General features: G+C 37.7%; 1 protein-coding gene across 1 annotated transcript in view; it reads right to left on the reverse strand.

Annotated features, from left to right (window-relative positions):
• NUFIP1 (nuclear FMR1 interacting protein 1) overlaps positions 1-21,322 on the reverse strand; it is a 46,152-nt gene that overhangs the window by 14,390 nt on the left and 10,440 nt on the right. The window contains exons 6-7 of the mRNA XM_004759237.3: positions 12,136-12,228; positions 4,990-5,183 (exon numbers count right to left, since the gene is read on the reverse strand). Of these exons, the coding sequence (XP_004759294.1) occupies positions 4,990-5,183; positions 12,136-12,228 (287 nt within the window). The remainder of the gene's footprint in view (positions 1-4,989; positions 5,184-12,135; positions 12,229-21,322) is intronic.

Genomic DNA, 21,322 nt, shown 5'->3' on the forward strand with positions numbered 1-21,322 from the left:
CCCCTAGGTCGTTCTCCCTCAGTTAGGACCAAAAGGATGATACCTCTTTTCAAAATGTTATTGTGTGTCATGGATTCAGGAATCCTATCCTTTTGGTCCTATCAAAACATCCCCTATAGTGACGTTTCATCTGAAAAGGGGGTGGGGGGCTGTTCCCACAGTCCCTTGGATCTACTAGCAGTTCGAATATAGGCATTGTCAGCAGTTGGAAAGATTATGTTGAAGGCACTGTACTGGCTAACAAAATAATACTGAAGAAAATTTACTCACTTTTTAACAAAAACAGCCAAAACACCTCTCTAAACTAAAACATGCCAGTAAAAAGACAGGAGCAATGAAGACGATAAAATCAAACTTTAGAATGATTATAAAATACCTAGCAACACTTCTCCTAAAGTAAATCTCACCTCTCTCTCATACACAGATATCATGTGCCCTCTGACCAAATATATACATATAAATCTAAAATTTATCACCAGACTATAAATTTCTTGAAGTCAGGGAGAAATTTCTCTGAATTACAATGATGGACAAGCAGAATGTAGGGCCTCAAGTAAATCCCTATTAAAATGAAAAAAGGAAAACAAAAACCTTCCCTTTGTGAGTCTTGGTAAGTATAAACACTAGTGGTAAAAGCTCTCATCTGGGTTCTTCCTACATCTTCTTTCTTTACTTGTCTTTCCCCGTTCATCTCCTTACTATTTTCTATTGCCTTTAAGAAGCGAAACACAATTACATGCTCTAGCCGCAAGAAGATTTATAGACAGATTAAGTACCTTAAAGAAAATGCAATTCTGCAGAAAAAGTCACCAGAAAAAATGGAAACCTTGCTTTAATGGTGTCCAACTCTCAAAAACAAACATTAACAATGAGCATTCTTAACAGCTGATATGCTAGCTTATGTTCTTATTTTAACATTTACCTTTTAAACACCAGAAGCCCAACTAACTTAATATCCCCCAGGGTTCTATGACAACAGCTATATTTACACTGTAATGAACGACTAACAAATTGCGTCTTTTTCATTTTGTGGGCACTGAGGCACTTCGGTCAGTGACACTTGACGCCCGTTACTGACCAGCTCTTCTCCCTCTAGCTCAGACAACACTTATTAAAACCACAGGTCAGGAAAGTCATAAAACATGTTGTATATGCATTTAAACAACGGCCACAAAATAAATGTGGTCCTAACTATTGAAATAGCAAAAAAAAAGATTTAAAACAATAACACCTTGAGGAAACTAGTTAGCAGAACACACAGGAACTAAAAAAGAAAAAAAAATACAGCACCATTGAGATCATCTGGTGAAAACAGGCCATATTTAAAACTGATAAATTGGGAGACTCCAAATGACAGGCTTTCCCTTTGAAACACTATCAATCCCCAGTTTAAAGCACCTGCACTAGTAATGAGAGTTCACATACTACCAACCAGCACAAAAAATACTGATTTTCTAAGCATGATCTGAAGTCTGTAAAGATCCTCAAGAACTGCTGTCTTGTTTAAAATGTGATGCTGGCTTGGGTCATGATCCGAGGGTCCTGGGATCAGGCTCCATGTTGGGCTCCCTGCTCAGTGAGGAGCCTGCTTCTCCCTCCACCTCTGCCTGCTGCTCTGCCTACTTGCACTCTCTCTCTCTCTGTCAAATAATAAAATCTTTTTTAAAAATTAAAAATAAACAAATAAAATAAAATTTGAATGCTGTTATCTAGATAAGGTTCTGAGCCAAAAAAAAGGAAAAAAATGTAAGGTATCAGGAGATCTTCATTTTACAAGTGAAATTAGTGATAAAAAGTACTAACTACCACCCGAGAGCACAAACAGGGCCACATCATTTCAGTGGTGCCCCACCAATAAAAACCCGAATAATGAGCACAACTGATCTTAAGGTTGGCTCACCCTGGCCCAGGGAGAAGGAAGCTGCCTCCAAACAAGTGTAAGACTGAGAGATGAAGAGAGCAGACATGCTGAGAATATTCAGGCATGAGAAAAAAATGGTACACACAGATTTTTGTAGCTATACCTGGAGTGAAAAGTTGAAGAACCAATGGTCTAAACATTGATTTGGAAAACGTAAATAATCCAGAAGAAATCCCAAATAAAGGATAATATAAACTTAAACAAAATCTTTCCTACAAAATTAAGTTATCCTAACTTAATCATTGGTTTTTTTATTTCCTTAATGAATAATATTATGAATTTATAACTTACTTGTAAGATTTTTATATTCAAGACTTACATAATCATCTTTGACCCTGAATATAGGTGTATTCCTATCTTTGACCCTCAGTACAGGTAAAGGCTTACACATTTACACCAAAACAAAATTACTTGAGGTCTCTCATACAACTGCTTGGACATAAAAGAATCTGACTAAACACTTTCTACCATGACAATAAAAGATACTATTATCTCTCACATCAAAAGCATCTCCTAAAGACCTAGATACAGGCTTAAGTAGAGCAAAATACATAATGATCTTTATGCTGGTATTTCACCAGATTACCATATACTGAAATACTTCTTTAAAAATGAGAAAACAGGAGCACCTGGGTGGTTCAGTCAGTTAACCATCTGCCTTTGGCTGAGGTCATATCTCAGGGTCCTGGGATGGAGCCCCACATCAGGCTCTCTGCTTCTCCCTCTCACTCCCTCTCTCTGTGCTCTCCCTCTATGCCTCTCTCTCTTAAATAAATTAAAAAAATTCTTTTTTTGGTGTGTTATGTTAGTCACCATACAGTACAAGATTAGTTTTTGATGCAGTGTTCCATGATTGTTTGAATATAACACCCAGTGCTCCATGCAATCTGTGCCCTCCTTAATACCATCACCATGCTCACCCAAAATAAATAAAATATTTTAAAAAATAAAAATAAAAAATGGGAAAACAGAGGGGGCCTGGCTGGCTCAGTCCATAGAGCATGCAACTCTGAATCTCAGGGTCATTAGTTCAAGGCCCATGTTAGGTATAGAGATTAAAAGAGAGAGAAAAAGGTAACAATTACCTATCTACCAAAGCTAACAGAATAAAGACTATTCAACATTACAGACTCCCTTAAATGTTCATTTAGAGAATTGCATGAAGTGAAGAATTACATAATTTTCAGATTAGTAACTTACTAATTTTAACAGTAGTCTTTGTATTGTGTTTCAAGTATTTTGATGACATGAAAGCTTGTATTTGGATACAGATGGTTTTTATCATCAAGGTCACACACTGTAAATCTGAAGAAGTGTGTGGGTTCTAACACCTTCTGAAGGAAAGAAATCAGTGCCCAAGAGTAAACTCAGCTCTGGCCCCAAATGTCATCTGCCTTTTCCCTGCTATCAGCAAGGATACAAAGATGCCTTTTCTAAACTCTCTCCCACATCACAACTATCCTAGGCTTATACACTATTTTTTTTTTAATATAAATTCAGATTTCACATTTAAAAGAAGCACAGTGTCTAATGGAATCAGACTCTTAAATTCAAACTCTGGCACTGTTGCCAATGAACAGCTGGGCTAAGGTAAATTACCTACCTGTGTTCCTCAGTTCTAAAATGCAAGTAGCAACAGTACATATGCATTGTAAAAGGAAAAGAGTTAACAAGTATAAAGCATGTAGAGCACTGTAAGTACCTTACTCAGTAAGTGTTGGCTGGTGTTAAAATAATTATTATTATTCTAACTAAATTATATATTATTCTTAGCCCAACACTCCCTATGCTAAGATCTTTTCCATCCTAATTCAGTCATTGAATTAGTTATTCCATTTCTTGCCAACCACAAGTTTAAATATTTGCCATGTGTTTATCACAGAAGCCATTGTTTTCCGAGTTAAACAGTGCCTGCTAGTATCAGTCCCCTCACTAATACTACTCCTTTGCAGAAGAGAAAATACATATAATAAGATAAAGCTTCATGATGATATTGGAAGGAAAGGTGGTAGAAATATTTACATTTACATTTTCATTTTTTATTTTATTTTACTTTTTTTTTTAAAAGATTTTATTTATTTATTTGACAGATAGAGATCACAAGTAGGCAAAGATGCAGGCAGAGAGAAAGGGGGAAGCAAGCTCCCCGCTGAGCAAAAAGCCCAACTTGGGGCTTGATCCCAGGACCCTGAGATCATGACCTGAGCCGAAGGCAGGAGCCTTAACCCACTGAGCCACCCAGGTACCCCTATATTTTCATTTTTTAGAAGGGAAAATGGAGCCTCAGAGGCTGGATGATATCTCTGTGTGGTTAGCAGCATTCTGGTCCTTTAATTTCTCAATTTATTAAGCAAGAGTAAGGGAATTCAAAGCTAATATTCTACACGCTAAGGAAGAATAGTATCAAAAACAATGAAATAATATTATTTACTCAAGGAGATCATATTCATGCTCAGCAACATAAACAGTACTGGCTTCCACTGAAATTAGCCACCTTGTAGGTGGGGAAAAATTAAGATAATTAAGCAACTCTGAATCTACAGCATCAAAACATTCAAAACAATTTTTTTTCCCCAAAGATTTATTTTGGAGAGTGAGAGTATGGTGCAGGGGCTTGGGGGGCGCCAGAGGGAGAAAGAGAAAATCCCAAGCACAGTCCCCTCTGAGCACTAACCCTGACATGGGGCTCCATCTGATGACCTTGAGATCATGACCTGAGCCAAAAATCAAGAGTTGAACACTTAACCGACTGAGTCACCCATGCGCCCCCATACAGAACAATCTTAAGAACATTTCAAAGATTACACAATACTATGAAAATTATCCAATAAATATCATCTTTCTTCTACATCCTGCCTGCCTCATGCACCTACTCCCCAAGATTCAGAAATGAGGGTTTTAACAAGACACTCCTACTACAAACAAAAACAAAAGCATCAGTCTTTTTTTTTTTTTTTTTTTTTTTTTACATACTTGCCATTAAATTCTCCACAAACAATGCCGTGAAGCATCAACTTCAGCATCACGGTCTATACACTTATAAACACACTACTTTCCTTTCAGCTTACCAGAATCCGTGTTTACCAAAACACCCAGAGGGTCTGAATTTGCTTCAGGTGGATCTTCAGGCTTCGCATCACCCAAGCAACTGCCAGATCCAACGGCTGCTTTCTGTCCAACGCGGTCATTTTTCCATTTGTGATGCCTGTGAGGACTTCTAATCTTTGCCATCTGTGAATGTCTGGACATCCCCTTCATCTTGCTGGAGTGAGAAAAATGCAATTCTATATATAAAAGGCACTGACCTCTCAAGAGAAATCTAAAGGAGAGTACTGAATGCAAAAGAAACTTAGCTGCCTTATCAATTATTTGTAGCCTAGTACATTAAAGAAATCAAAATAAATAAACTCAACAGCTTCCAAAGACAAGGAATTTTATGGCAGACCTCTAAAATAACATACCACAATATACTATCCTTTATCAATTCTGAGATGCGTATGTCCTCCCATATTCTAACCCCTCTGAAAATGGTCTATGTTGTATGATCAACAGCAGGTCAATTTAACTGGAAAATTTCTTTCATTTTGATTGTACATGAAAGTATTTCTTAGCTTTGAAAGAGTGGTAACTCTTGTCTATTCATTCTCCAGGAGTCTTAAAAGTTTCTGACACATTTACAAATATGCTGCCTTGTTTGATCTTCATGACAACTCTTTGAAAGTAGGTTAGACAGATTACTATTCTCTTCTCTTTAGAGGATAAACTTAAAGATCATAAACTGAGCACAATTTCACAGCTACTTCAAATCAAGTGCCCTCTCAACAACTATAATTACCCCTCTTAGAAGGAAAACAAATGCTTGCCTGAGCATATTCCAAGGTAAACTGTGTAGGAAAAAATTTTCAAAAAAAGGTTCACTGTATGTTTTCAATAGACAACAATACAAGTTATCCTTTAGTAGGGCTGAGTTTTCACAAAAATACATGATTTTTCTAATTTATCATTTATTGGCAGAATTCTTTTTTTTTTTTTCATTAATAATGCAGGCTGCAGTTAGGAATACAGAAATTTGAAATCTGGATTCAAATCCCAATTTGCCACCTACTAACTGTGCCTCTTGGACAATATTAATATCCCTGCATTTGTTTACTCCCCCACTTGTAGAAGGGAATCAAAGAGACATAGAACTAATAATAAAGTGCCACACTGAGCTCTTAATAAATGGTAGTTATTATCACAACAATTTCTAAATAATTTTCTAAACTAACATATTTGGTTAATATTTCTGCAATCCAAAGATTCTTAATTTTTTTAGGGTCACCATAATCCTTACACAGTCTCATTCCAAAAATCATGTATAAACTCCAAATTTTGCAGAAAACCATGGACCAATTTCCAATATGCAAGCACAGAAGTCAGGCCTCAACAGTGTCATCACAGGTAAAACAGGTAGTTTCTGCCTCTGGCCCACTGGCCCCATGAAGATAATGAAGAGATGGCACTTTCCTTAGGTTCCCATTCACAAATGGCTTTTAAATGATCATCTTAAAATATTCACACTAGTAAGAATGATTTTTTTTAAGATTTTACTTTTCTTAAAGATTTTATTTATTTGAGAGAGAGACAGAACAGAACAAATGGAGAGGAGGGGTAGAGGGAGAGGAATAAATTGACTCCCTGCTGAGCAGGGAGTCCAATGTGGGACTCAATCTCAGGACCCTAGGATCATGACCTGAGCCAAAGGCTGATGCTTAACCAACTGAGCCACCCAGGTGCCCTAAGGTTTTTTTTTTTAAGTAATTTTTAAAAAAATATATTTTATGTATTTATTTGACAGAGAAAGAGATCACAAGTAGGCAGAGAGACAGGCAGAGAGAGAGGGAAAGAAGGCTCCCCACTGAGCAGGGAGCCTGATGTGGGGCTCAATCCCAGGACCCTGAGACCATGACCCGAGCCGAAGGCAGAGGCTTTAACCCACTGAGCCACCCAGGCGCCCTTCTTTTAAAGTAATTTCTACAGTCAACATGGGACTAGATACTCACTCTAAGATCAAATCTCATGTTCTACCAACTAAGCCAGCCAGGTGCCCCTAGAAAGACCTTTACCTGATTGGTCAATAAGACTTCATTGAAAGTGGTATATCTGGTATTTGCACTACCCTACCTTTAGGGAGTAGTTCCTTTACACTGTTTATTGACAATCATTTAAAAGGAAAAGTTTATTTAATCAGCACTTAAAAATACTTACAAAAAGTATAATGTAAATAAAGATGTAGATACACATGAAGTAGAGAAATAAGGAATAATTATAACTAAAAAGCTAATAGAGGAGAAGTAAAATATTAAAAAAATATTCAATTAATCCAAAAGAAGACAAGAGGGAAGGGGGTCTCTGATTGGCTCAGTTGGTTAAGTTTCCAAGTCTTGATCTTAGGGTCATGAGTTCAAGCCCCTTCTTGGGGCTGGGCATGGAGCCTACTTAAAACAACAACAAAAAACAAAGGAAGGAAATAAAGAAAAAAATAGGACATATTTTTTAAAAAATAAGACAATGGTAGACTGAAACCCAACTGTATTAGTAATTATTTTATTTTATTTTTCTTAAAGATTTTATTTATTTATTTGACAGAGAGAGATCACAAGTAGATGGAGAGGCAGGCAGAGAGAGAGAGGGAAGCAGGCTCCCTGCTGAGCAGAGACCTGCTGCGGGACTCAATCCCAGGACCCTGAGATCATGACCCGAGCCAAAGGCAGCGGCTTAACCCACTGAGCCACCCAGGCGCCCAGTAATTATTTTAAATGTAATTAAAAGATAAAGACTGTTGGCCTAGATAATAAAAAATAAGACCAGGGGTGCCTGGGTGGCTCAGTAGGTTAAAAGTCTCTGCCTTCGGCTCAGGTCATAATCCCAGGGTCCTGGGATCGAGCCCCGCATGAGGGTCTCTGTTCCTGCTTCCTCCTCTCGCTCTCTGCCTGCCTCTCTGCCTACTTGTGATCTCTGTCAAATGAATAAATTAAAAAAAAAAAAATAAGACCAATTACATATTCTCTAAGAAAATATATATATTTTCTCTAATATATATTTTCTCTATATATTTTCTCTATATATATATTTTCTCAGAGAAAATATATATATTTTAAATACATAGATATGAAATTTAAAAGGAAAGGGTTGAAAATGCTACCTTTCTCCAATGCACCATATTGCCACCAGCCATAAATCAGGAGACTATTTACCAGAGGCTCTATTGTGGACTGTATTCTGTTCTGTTTACCTATCCTTGGACAATGCCATACTACCTTCATCTCTTTCTTAGCTGTCTGGATCCTCTGGGTTTTCATGTAAGTCTTAAATCTTACCAATACTAACCTCCCCTTCTACCGTGCTACAAAGCAAAACAAAACTTTCTGGGATTTTGATTGGGATAAATTTGGAGAGAAAAACATATAGAGTCTTCTAGTCCATGAACATTACATATATCCTCCATTTATTTAGGCCTTCATTTTTGAGCAACATTTTATAGTTTTCAATATAGAGGCCTTACAAATCTTTTGTTAGATGTTTTCCTAGGTATTTGATATTCTGATGCTATCATAAATAGTATCTTCTAAAACTTTCATTTTTAATCATTAATAGCATATAGAAATCCAACTGATTTTTTAAATACTGATTTTATATGTATTCAGCTCCCTTGTTAAATTCACTTTATTAACTCTAATTATAGATTTTCTTGGATTTTTCTTACACACACAATCATGTCGACTTTTAATAGCTGACAGTTACTTCTTCCTTTTCAAATTTTATACGTCCTATTTTTTTTTGCTTTATTATACTGTCCAAGACCTCCATTATAACATTGTACAATATACAAGACTATATATTTTAAGACCAACTCTTAAAATGAGTTGGAGAGGTACCTAAGTAGCTCAGTTTAGCTTCCAAATCTTGATTTCAACTTAGGTCATGATCCTGGGGCTGTGGGATTGAGCCCTACATCGGGCTCTGCACTGGGTGTGGAGCCTAATTGAGATTCTCAAAATTTTTCCAAAACTGACAAAAACTATAAACCCATAAACCAAGAATTTCAACAAATCCCAAGCACAAGAAACATGAAGAAAATACAAAGGCACATCATTATCTAATTGCTTAAACAGTAATAAAGAAGAAATATTAAAAGCAGCTAGCAAAAAAAAAAGCATTTTATATATTGGAAGAAAATAATGATTAATCGCAGGTTTCTTTGGAAACAATGCAAATGAAAGGACAATGGAACAAAGTCCTTAAATTAAAAGAAAAAAAAACTAAAACTAAACAAAAAAGCCTGTTAATAGCCAAACTATGGAAAGAACCTAGATGTCCATCAATGGATAAAGAAGATGTGGTATATATATATATATATATATATATATGTGTGTGTGTGTGTCTCTCACACACACACACACACACACACACACACACACACACACACAATGGAATACTATGCAGCCATCAAAAGAAACAAAATCTTGCCATTTGCAACAACGTGGATGGAACTAGACAGTATCATGCTGAGCAAAATAAGTCAATCAGAGAAAGACAATTATCATATGATCTCTCTGATATGAGGAGTTTGAGAGGCAAGGTTGGGGGTTGTGGGGGATGGGGAAGGAAAAAAAATGAAACAAGATGGGATCAGATGGGAGACAAACCATAAGAGACTCTTAATCCCACAAAACAAACTGAGAGTTGTGGGGTGAGGGGATAGGGATAGAGTGGCTGGGTTATGGACGTTGGGGAGGGTATGTGCTACGGTGAGTGCTGTGAAATGTTTAAGCCTGATAATTCACAGACCTGTACCCCTGGGAGAAATAATACATTATATATGTTAATAAAATAAATAAATAAACCTGTTAAACTGGAACTGCATATCTAGCAAAAATATTTTTCAAAAAGAAAGGCAAAGAAAGACCTTTTTAGATGTACAAAGCTGAAAAAATTCACGTCCGCAGATCCTCACTACAAGAAGTGCCAAAGAAAGTCTTTTAGGCAAAAGGAAAATGCTATCAGATGATGGATCAACACTAAAGAGTGAAGCGTACCAGAAATGGTAACTACGTAGGTATCCCAGCCTTCAGCTAGGCTAGATTAGCCATCAGCTAACCAACCCTCAGCCATGACTGAGCCTTGTCAAGATCAGCAGATATGTCTAACTGAAGCCCAAATGACCCCAGATGTCTAAACAATTAATACTTATTGCTATATTGGGGGAAAAAGGATACCCAGTAAGAGAGTAAAAAGGCAAGTCACAAGTTGTAAGGGTATACTTTTAATACATCTACTCAAGAAAGGAATTGTGTCTAAGTAAATAACTCCTACAAATCAAGAAAAGCAACCCCATTTAAAACTGGTCAAAAATTTGAACTGGCACTTCACAAGAAAATATCAAAATGGCTGATAAGCATATAAAAAGGTGTCCAACATCATTAGTCAAGAGGGAAATCAAGATAGAGATAGGAGGACATGAGGAAAAGGTGTAACCAAGAATGAACCAAAGACAGAACAATTAGATGCACAATCAGTAGGAATGTAAACTGGTACAACCATTACAGAAAAATTGCTTGGCTTTATCTATTAAAACTAAATATACAGATGCCTAATGATTCAGCATATATCTATGACCCATGAAAACAAGTACTTATGTCCCAAAAGACATGTAAAAGAATGTTCATTGCAGCTTTATTCATAATAACCCAAACCGGGAACAATCCAAATGTCCAACAGTAGAATGGCTATTCTCACTAATGAGTGCTACGCAACAATAAGAATGAACAGTTTAAAAAAAAAAAAAAAGAATGAACAGTTTAGAGCTACACACGATATGGGTGAATACCACAAAACAATTCCAAACCACAGAAATCACACACCAAAGAATATATATCTTACGATTCTACTTACCTAAGGTTTCAAGAGCACGTAAAACAAATCTATGATTACAGAAATCAGAAAAGAGGTCATCTTTGTCGGGACACAATAAACTAGGGAGAACTTAAGAAAAATTCATGAGGTGAAGACATTTTGAATATTATTAACCTGTGTGGAGATTACACGGGTGTGTTGGTGTGTGTATGTGTATAAATTTGAGTTGTACATTTGAGATCTGTATCTTCTATTTATATTAAAAATTAAATTTAGTAAAAAATGAAACAAAAAGTTTTGAAAAAAATTCTATGAAGGTGAGGGGTTGGGAAAAATAGGGTGTCTCATATACAACTGGTGGAAGAGTTAACTATGATAGGTATTTGGCAGTTAGCCATTAATATTACAAATACACATACATCTGGGATGCCTGTTTGGCTCAGTCAGTTAAGCTTCTGTCTCTCGACTGTAGCTCAGGTCATGGTCTCAGGGTCATGGGATCGAGCCTCATGTCAGGCTCTGCACTCAACAGGAAGTCTGCTTGGGATTCTCTTCCTCTCTCCCACCCTTTGCTCCTCTCCGCCATGCTCTCTCTCTCCCTCTCTCTAATAAATAAATAAATCTTTAAAAAATAATAAATAAAAAACTAAAAAATAAAAAACAAAAATAAATTCACATATTATCTTTTGACTTAGCAAATCTACTTCTAGGAATCCATCCTAAGGAATACTTACGTATGTGTAAAATGTATGTCAGGGCAATAGTGGCAAATTTTTATTAGTAAAAGACTGGTAAGAACTTCAGTATTTGTCAATAGGAAATTGGCTTTAAAAAACAAACAAACAACAACAACAAAAAAACTGTGGGACCCCCTTAGGGCTCTACACATCCTTGAAGAAAGAAAAAGCTAGTTATTTATTAATATGGCCAAATATATCATTCGGCTAAAAAAAAGAAAAGTATAGAATAGTGTCAAAAAGGGAAAGAAAAAAAAAGACTATTATCTTATGTGCTACATACAAATGAAGTATCTCTGGAAGGATAGAATGGGTTGTCTCTGGGAAGAACTGTTTAGCTAGTAGACAAAGACAAAAGATTTATTAACAATAAATCTTTTTGAAAAACCACTTGAATATAGGGCACTACTTATTTAAAAACACAATTTAAAGAAATTTTGAAGTAAAAAAGTTACAAAAGCAAAGATTTCAGAATTAGGAGTATAGAAATTTTAAGATTTTGGTACATACTCTTGTTTATTATTTGTAAGTATACTCATTTGAAATAAGCATAGAGAATGAAAGCAATTTTAAGGAACTTACCCATACTGTGTCGTCGTCAAAACTGCTCCTCTCTTTTCCTTTTCAAGTTTTAACTTTTTCTTTCTTTCGATATTGGCCAGAGTTGGGTAGTTTCTAGGAAACAGTAAAAGTCAATTATAAAAGGGCTTTTAGAGTACAAATTTAATTATGCAATCAAGCAATTTATGTTTAATTAGCAATTAGCAATTTTTGTTTAATTAATGACTAATATAATAAATCATTTTAACTGTTTTTGGAACTTTTTTAAGGGAGAAAAAGCAGACTGTTCCAGTGCTACTCAAAATGTAAACTGGCTATTAATCCACAAACTTTGCTACGAGTAGGTAGGGAGCTTATACCAGAATTTGAATCAAATATCATAAAATGTGCTCAAACTAATATAGTTCATCTATTTGCCATGTACCTGTAAATACTACTAAAAAACAAAGTACCCCCCAAAGAGTATAAAGATGAGGCGGGAGGAAAAGATGGTATCTTGCTGGAGAAATCCAGAAATCCAGAGAGAGAGAAAAAAGAGAGAGAGAAAGAGGGAGAAAGTGAGTTGATCTTACATGGTGTTAAACAGAAATTAGATGGAAAAGCTTCAGTGGTCTAAGCAGAGCAAACAATGCAAACAAACCAAGGCCTCAGAAGGTGTGCAAGATATCCAGGGAAGGCAAATGTTTTGTTTTGTATAGTTACAAGCAATCAGACAGAAAGGGAAGCTAAGGCCATGAAAAATGAAATAATGGGCCTTGAATACCAAATCAGGAATTTTATGTAATTCAGTGGCAGTGGGGAGCCACTGAAAGTTATGAACAGGGTGAGGTATGTACAAGGCAGTGATTAAGATTAAATCTGACAACAGCGTCCAAGGTGAATTGCTCTAACAAAGCTTTCTTTGTTCCTTGGCAAAGCTGTGTGGAGATACAAGCACCAAACTCCGGTGGTAAGGGAACAGATCCTAGGAGTATAAGAAAGTACGAATGAAGGGAAACAGAGATGGCCCACTACCATTCAGTTTGGCTAGTCAACATAGTAAATTTTAAGAATACCAACAAATTGTGTTCTGCCACTGTTTCTAGAACATTGTTTCACCCTCCTCCTTTTTTTTTTTTTTCTCTTTTTTTAACATCTGCATCACTGACTTGCATGGCACAGAAAATATGAAGCCTTTGGGTTGGCCACACTGGAAGATAAGCATGGAAATGACATTAATTAAGTGGTAAAATAATTAGAAAAAAGGGCAATGAATTTCAATGAGGACAGTGCAAAGCAATCCACCCAAGAAAAGTAAACTCCATAAATAAAAAATGATGAATGCACAAGCTATAAATAAACATAAGAGGGAAAGATCAAGGTCATAGGAGATAAAAATCTGACAGCCAGTCAGCACATATGACTGGACTTCCGGAAAGCAAACATCATCTAAGGTTATGTGAAATGGAGTCTGGCGCATGTGTACGTGTGAAATCTCCCTCTCACAGTACTCAGAAGTGGTCAGAAACTCTCAGAGCACAGTGTCCAGTTTTGTGCTTCTAAACTGAAAAGGAATGTTAAGGAAAAATAAAACTTGGATGGGATTCAGAAGAGACTCAAAGATGATTAACAGGCTGAAACTAAAACCTCTGAGGAAAGATGAAAGGAACTGGAACTATTTGCAGCCTCTCAAAGAGGAAGAGAAGTGACAATAAATGCTCTTACAGAAAGGACGGTAGCCAGCTGGTCTCAATCTGAAGACAGAAATATGCAGAAGCAGAAATGGTGAGAAAAACAGTGATGACTTTCACAGGCCCCACGCTGTCTAGGCATATAATTCACAGCTACTCAACACCCTTCACATTTCTGAAATGCACTTATTCTTACTAGTAGTCTCTTCACCATTTTTCTTCTGAGCATTGCAGACCCTTAACATGCTGAGTCACTTGCTGAACAATAAAGATTTGGTACTACAGTCTACCATGTACAAGCAAGCAGATGCTACCTAAGTGCTTCCCAATGGTAAAACATGTAAATGGTTGTTATAGCAAGTGGATTTTATGTGAGGTCTGAGAAAGAATTCCTTAAACAAGACATCAAAGATGTTGTGCAATCTCCTTTGGTAGAAGTCTTTTTTTTTTTTTTGACAGAGAGAGAGAGATCACAAGTAGGAAGAGAGACAGGGGAAACAGGCTCGCCGCTGAGCAGAGAGCCCGATGTGGGGCTCCATTCCAGGACCCTGAGATCACGACCTGAGCTGAAGGCAGAGGCTTACCCCACTGAGCCACCCAGGCGTCCCTGGTGGAAGTCTTTTAAAACAGCTCACTTTCTCCTTCTGACAGATCAAAGTAACACTTCCTGAAAGGTAAGAAACCTTTCAATACCCCTTGCAAAGCTAGAAGATGCCATTTTTCAGTGCTTATTATAAAACCCAAACCCTCATCCAAAATGTGTATCATTCTTATTTGCACAGAACCTAGAGACAAAACACTAAGAAAAATGAAGGCACTAGATAGCAAATAATCAAAAAAAAAAAAAACATAAAACCTTGCCACATATATATCAGAAAGCCCCCTCCAGCAACATAATATTAAAATAAAAGAATAAGGAAAAGTTTGGAGCTTTGATGAACAACAACAAATGAAACACAGTTAAGGTTCCTAAAGTACACCTGAAATAAATCCAAACACTGCTGAGAAAAAAAAAAATCACAAACTGTCTTATGTTACACCACTACATACAGAAAAAACTTAGTCCAGTGTCTCTTGTTAGAGAATGGCTATTATGAACTTATAAAGCCTGTGACAAGTGCTATTTCCATAGTTGGTTTCTGTGTTTTTACTTACTAAAATCACTTTTTCCCTATACTTTCACATTTGCCCAATACTCCATGAAGAACTGGCCCTGAAACCATATGTTCTTTCTCCTCCTCCTCTTTCTTACATGTCTTCCCTACTTTTTGCCCTCCCCTTGCTTAAGCCTTAAGTCTGCAGTGACAATCCTTAAGCACTACCAGCAATAAATGGGCAAAATTGTGCCAATTGTGATCCTAGCACGTATCATTTTGGTTACATTATACACTGCCTCTTTCCCTCTCAAATCACCCCCCATTTCTTGACTTTTCCCTAAGCCTTTTCTCTATAAAAACACAACCCCTCTTTACTGGCATTGACCCGAAACTGCTTCAACACAAGCCATTCTGCTGTATTTTTATTTCGAAGTTTTTCTAAACTTCAAAAAGACATAGCATTTTTTTTCAGAAGCCAACCCTCTCTATTAGAATTCTGAAAGAAACGGAGATACAATTTAAAAGGATTTCCTCAGCACCACAGTAACCACTGAAATACAGATCCCGAAACTACACCACCTAGTGGGCTCACAATCTACTGTAAAATATGTTTCAATGTTTCCAGCAAACCTCTATCACTATTTTCTGTAATGCCCAATCATATAGCATTTGTACCTCTCAGGTCAGGAATTAAGAAAGAATCACTTCAAGCAGGGTGAGGTGGGGTGAAGGGTGAGAAGTGGGTTAAAAGTTGTTAGTAGAAAGCCTTAAAAGTTTTTAATTAAACACAGTGGGCACCTCTGGGTTTGGCTAGTTGAAGGAATAAGAGCAAAGATATGCCTTCTTCAAGGAAGGACATAATATACCAAGCAAATCTTTAGCATTTTCTTCCAACTCTAAAAATTCTTGCTATATGGAAGCCTTTTACAAGGTTTCCTAACATAGCTATTACATAAAGATCTTATCTTTCCAGCATGTTAAAGAACACGGTGCCTTCCTCAGAAAGAATGTGGCCCTCAAAAGAAAATTCAAGACATAAGGACTATTCTGCCACATCAACATGAAATTTATTCTTTTCAGGCCTTCAAATAACATTTTTTTAAAGTTGAGAATGATAGAAATTTAGAAAGTAAATATATTTTTATAATAAGTTCTTTAAAAACTGCTAGTGGAGAGAATGTTAATGTATTCTTGAGAAATGTATCAAATGTGCCAAAGAGAAATGTTTCCCATACTTTTTATTAATAAAGTACATTTATAGAAATAATGTATGAGAACGTTACAGCAAAAGAACTTCAGAAATAAGATATGGAAAAACCTCAGATGAATCAGCAAGTGCCAAGTGATAATTTCAGGACACCGTACTAACAAGGCCACATCACAGGTACAAATAAACTTTACCCCAAATAGTTATCCTCACCCAATTTCCTTATTCTCTTTAAACATCTCTAAATTTCACAAATCTGTCATTTCAATTATTCACTTCAAAGGTTTACCCATTCCTCTTCCGAGACATTTCTGTTCACTATCACAGCATATCTTCAGTCTACATTCTAGAAAACAGAACTGCACTGCCTATCCCCTGTGCCCTCACCTATCTTTCATAAAAATCATCACCAATAAGTGTATTAAACACTTGCTCGAGTTATTCCTTTTTCAAGACAGACCAGGCTTCCAAATACCACTGAAAAGTTTTGAAATACATGGGGCACCTGGGTGACTCAGTGGGTTAAGGCCTCTGCCTTCAGCTCAGGTCATGATCCCGGGGTCCTGGGATCGAGCCCTGCATCTGGCTCTCTGCTTGACAGGGAGCCTGCTTCCCTTCCTCTCTCTCTGCCTGCCTCTCTGCCTACTTGTGATCTCTGTCTGTCAAATAAATAAATAAAAAATCTTAAAAAAAAAAAAAGTTTTGAAATACAATGAGCTTTAAACTCTGCCACCAAGCACTGAGGCAAATACTCCTAAAGGCCTGTTCTGCCCCTCTTCCTTAACAATTTTGTTTGTGGATGTTCAATCAACTCTGTTGTCACTAAAAGTGGTCAAGCAACCCACTTGTTAGCCAATGACAGCTAGGTGGAAGTCTCCTGGTTGGATTGAAAACACAAAGCTATTGTTGTCTCAATGAAAAGAGGCAAATTCAGCTTTGTGTGCATTTTGCCTTTTTCTCATCGTCCTGCCTAGAATGAGGGTCTAATATTTGGATAGGCAGGAATCTCCTGATGGACACGAAGATGAAAGCCACCTACTAAGGAGCAATAAGCAAGAAAATATGCCTGATGGTACTGCTAAGCAGCAACAGTAGCCCAGGACTTTTTCCTACCTGGGAAAATAGCCCTCTTTGTGCTAAGCTAAGGTAGTAAGGTCGCTGTTCCATTTACTGAAACAGGATCCTAACTGATGCAAGCACCACTGCGTCCTAGCCATCCTCTTTCATCTGAATGCTGTCCAAGTCCTACTAGGCGTATCTTGATTTAAAACTTGCCTCCTAAAAGCAGGGTTCCTTTTTAAAAGATTTTATTTATTTATCTGACAGAGAGTGAGCAAGCAAGAGAGCACAAGCAGGGGGAGTGAGAGAGGAAGAAGCAGGCTGCCCACTGAGCAGGTAGCCTGACACGGGCTCAAACCCAGGATCAGGTCCAGGATCATGACCTGAGCTGAAGACAGATGCTTAACCAACTGAGCCACCAAGGCATCCCCCTAAAAGTAGCTTCTTATAAAGTTAACCATATACTTCTTATAAAGCTATACTTATTATATGACAAAACAATCCCATTCCCAGGTATTTACCCAAGTCAAAAAAAAAAAGTATAAACAAAACAAAACCTGTACATCAATGTTTACAGAGGCTTCACTCACTCATACTCACCAAATACGGGTAACATCCCAAATATCCCTCAATTGGGAAATAAATGAACAAACTGTGGTACATCCATATTATGGAACAGAATAGCAACAGAGAGGTACTGACTACTGTTACATGTAGTAACATAAATGAATCTCGAATGCACTACAGCTAAGTCAAAGAGTCAGACTCAAAAAGCCACATACTGTATGATTCCATTTACATCATGTTTTGCAAAGATATGAATATAGGAGCAGGAAAAAGACCGCTGGTTATCAGAGGCTAGAGCTGGGGGTAGAAGTTGACTGCAAAGGGCATGAGGATTTCTGGGGGGTTAATGGAACAGTCCTATACCTTGATTGTGGCGGAACAGTCTTATACCTTGATTGTGGCAGTGATTAAATGTCGATATACATCTGTCAGAACCATATATTAAAAAGGATGAATTTCACTGTATGTAAAACATACCTTAAAATAAACAGAGAGGGTGGGTGGGCAGGTACTATACCTCCTACAAGAAGTCTTGCAAAACAAATTAGTAGCCCTGCCTTCCTAAGATTCCAAGTACCCCTTGACCAAACATTATTATCCCTATAAGGTTAAAATTAATGCTTCAGTTGCCTGTGGTCTCATAGCCATCTCACATATATTTATCTTTTATGTCATATTAGGGTAAGAGTCTTAAAGGCAAGGGAAATATCTACTCCTATATGTTTTTGGTGACCTCAGCCATATGTAACAAAATTCTTGCCTTTTCAAATACTGAATGTTTACCTCTGACTTTTAAGCTAAATAATTATCAAGAAGTTAGCCAAAGGTATCATAATATACATTAACATAAAGTATCAAAACAAACATATCATAATTTACAAATTAACATAATATAAATTCAAAGGTTACTAAGATATCTCACTAACATTAGAAAATCAAACCAGCCTTCACCAGAGCCTTTACATTCGCTAACAAAGCTGGTTTTTGTCTTCATATTAATATACCTTAAATTTCTCTAGCCAGGGGAATTTTTCCTTTAAAGCATTTTTTACACAAAACCACAAGGGGGCATAGTTCATATTCACACAGGGAGAGTTAATCTAGAAAGTAACGCATTCAAACAGATCAGTTTGGTTTGTCTAGTGATGGTCTGTCCTACGTGGTGAGAATTTAATGTTCAAAACCACAGTAGTTTAAGTACCGTTAGCTATTATTACTGATTTCCAACTGTAATTACCAACCAGATCAACACACTTTTACCCAATTTCTTTAAAAACAACAAAGATGGGACACCTGGGTGGCTCAGTTAGGTAAGTGTCTGCCCTCAGTTCAAGTCATGATTCCAGGGTCCTGGGATTGAGTCCCGCACGTACCAGGCTCCTTGCTCAGAAGGGAACCTGCTTCTCCTTCTGCCTGACACTCCCCCTCCTTGTGCACACTCATGCTCAGTCTCTCCCTCTCCCTGACAAATAAATTAATAAAACCCTTTTAATAAATAAACAAACTGGGTAAGGAGGTGAAAACAGAAAGGGAAGACAGAAGGTAAAGGGGTAAGGGATGGGAGGTCTCAAATAGTGCAAGACCATGTACAGGTGACAGTGGGAGCCAGAGAGAATGGAAGTTATGATCAAAGAGGAGTATGCCTGGGGCGCCTGGGTGGCTCAGTGGGTTAAAGCCTCTGCCTTCAGCTCAGGTCATGATCTCAGGGTCCTGGGATCAAGCCCCACATCGGGCTCTCTGCTCGGTGGGGAGACTGCTTCCCCCTCTCTCTCTGCCTGCCTCTCTGCCTACCTGTGATCTCTCTATCTATCAAATAAATAAATAAAATCTTAAAAAAAAAAAAAAAAGAGGAGTATGCCCAAGGGCACCTGGCTGGCTCAGTCAGTAGAGCACGCAACTCTCGATCAAGGTTGGGTTCAAGCCCCACACTCGATGTAGCAATTACTTAAAAAAAAATTTTTTTTTTAATTTATAGAAAGACGAGTATGCCCAGCTTTAGGATTTTCAAGGCAAAAAAAATCCAGAATGTAAAATCCAGACTGTGATCATGAAAGTGAGCAGCTAAAATTGCATGGAGGTGAAGGACACCAGAAATCCAAATATAAAAAGGCCCTAATGAACTATTATAAGCTATGAGTTTCAAAAAGTCAGGGGAATTCTAAGTATACACGCTTCTGTTGGAACATCTAATATGCCAACGACAGGTGGCAAAGGCAACTGCAACCCGCTGGAACCCATCTTGTTACAAGTCACTGGGGAGGGTGTTAGAACTGCAGAGAGCTGTGTAGACAGATGGCAGGAAATTCAAAGAAGGGCGAAGGAGCAGTCATCTGAATCCACATCAAGAAGGCCCTATATGTCACAAAATCAAATAGTCACTTTTTGTTCTTCTTTTATTTCCTCTTAATACAGCAAACTACACTGCTACTACTAATCACATCTTCCTTCTCAAAATCCTCCCCTTTACTGGCTTCCATGACATGTCATAGTCCTAATTTTCTTCTACCTCTCCAGCCCTCACTTGGAAGTCTTACTGGTTTCTACTGTAAGGCTGTCTTCTCCTTTCACTCTATCCTCTCTCTCTGCGGGGGGGATGTCTTTACATTTATAACGTTAGGATTTAAAAATATGTATCTCCAGCCCAGTCTGGTCCAAGACCCAATGTCTACATAACATCTTCAAATACATATCTCAGAATCTCCTGACACTCAACAATGTCCAAAATCAATACATCCAAACCTTATTCCACAATTCACTGTTCAGAGGGGCTCAGAGTAGAATCTAGAAGTCTCAAAACCTCTTTCCTCCTGAACCTCTTATTAACCAATCCCCAAATAGTGCCCATTTACCACCCAAGTGTTCTAAATCCACCTGGTTCTTTCTGTCCACATCACTGCCATCTTTTAAAAACTTCTATCATGGGGGCACCTCCATGGCTCAGTGGGTTAAGCCTCTGCCTTTGGCTCAGGTCATGATCTCAGGTCCTGGGATCGAGCCTCGCATCGGGCTCTCTGCTTGGCAGGGAGCCTGCCTCCCCCTCTCTCTGCCTGCTTCTTTGTCTACTTGTGCTCTCTCTCTCCTCGTCAAATAAATAAATAAAATCTTAAAAAAAAAAAACAAAAAAAAAACACTTCTATCATGTCGGGGGCACCTGGGTGGCTCAGTGGGTTAAAGACTCTGCCTTCGGCTCAGGTCGTGATCCCAGGGTCCTAGGATTGAGCCCCGCATCGGGCTCTCTGCTCGGCAGGAAGCCTGCTTCCTCCTCTCTCTCTGCCTGCCTCTCTGCCTACTTGTGAGAGCTCTCTCTGTCAAATAAATAAATAAAATCTTTTAAAAATTTTTTAAAAATTAAAAAATAAAAACTTCTATAATCTCTTACCTATACTCAAGTTCCTTGAACATGCCAATCCATCTAGATATGCCTCCCTGCCTCCCCTCATCTTCTCCTAGCTAGATCTGAGTTCAGTTCAACCTCCCTTTGCCAAGGAACACTGCCCTCCTCCAGACTACATGCTGAGAAAGAGGGAAGGACTGTAGAACAGTCTTGTGGACTGTAGAACACAGTCATTGAAAATGGTGACCATCACTAATATTGGTCTAACTTTCTC

This window comes from Mustela putorius, unplaced genomic scaffold (genome assembly GCF_011764305.1).
Source record: "Mustela putorius furo isolate JIRA1106 unplaced genomic scaffold, ASM1176430v1.1 tig00000179_pilon_pilon_pilon, whole genome shotgun sequence".
Classification (NCBI taxonomy): domain Eukaryota; kingdom Metazoa; phylum Chordata; class Mammalia; order Carnivora; family Mustelidae; genus Mustela; species Mustela putorius.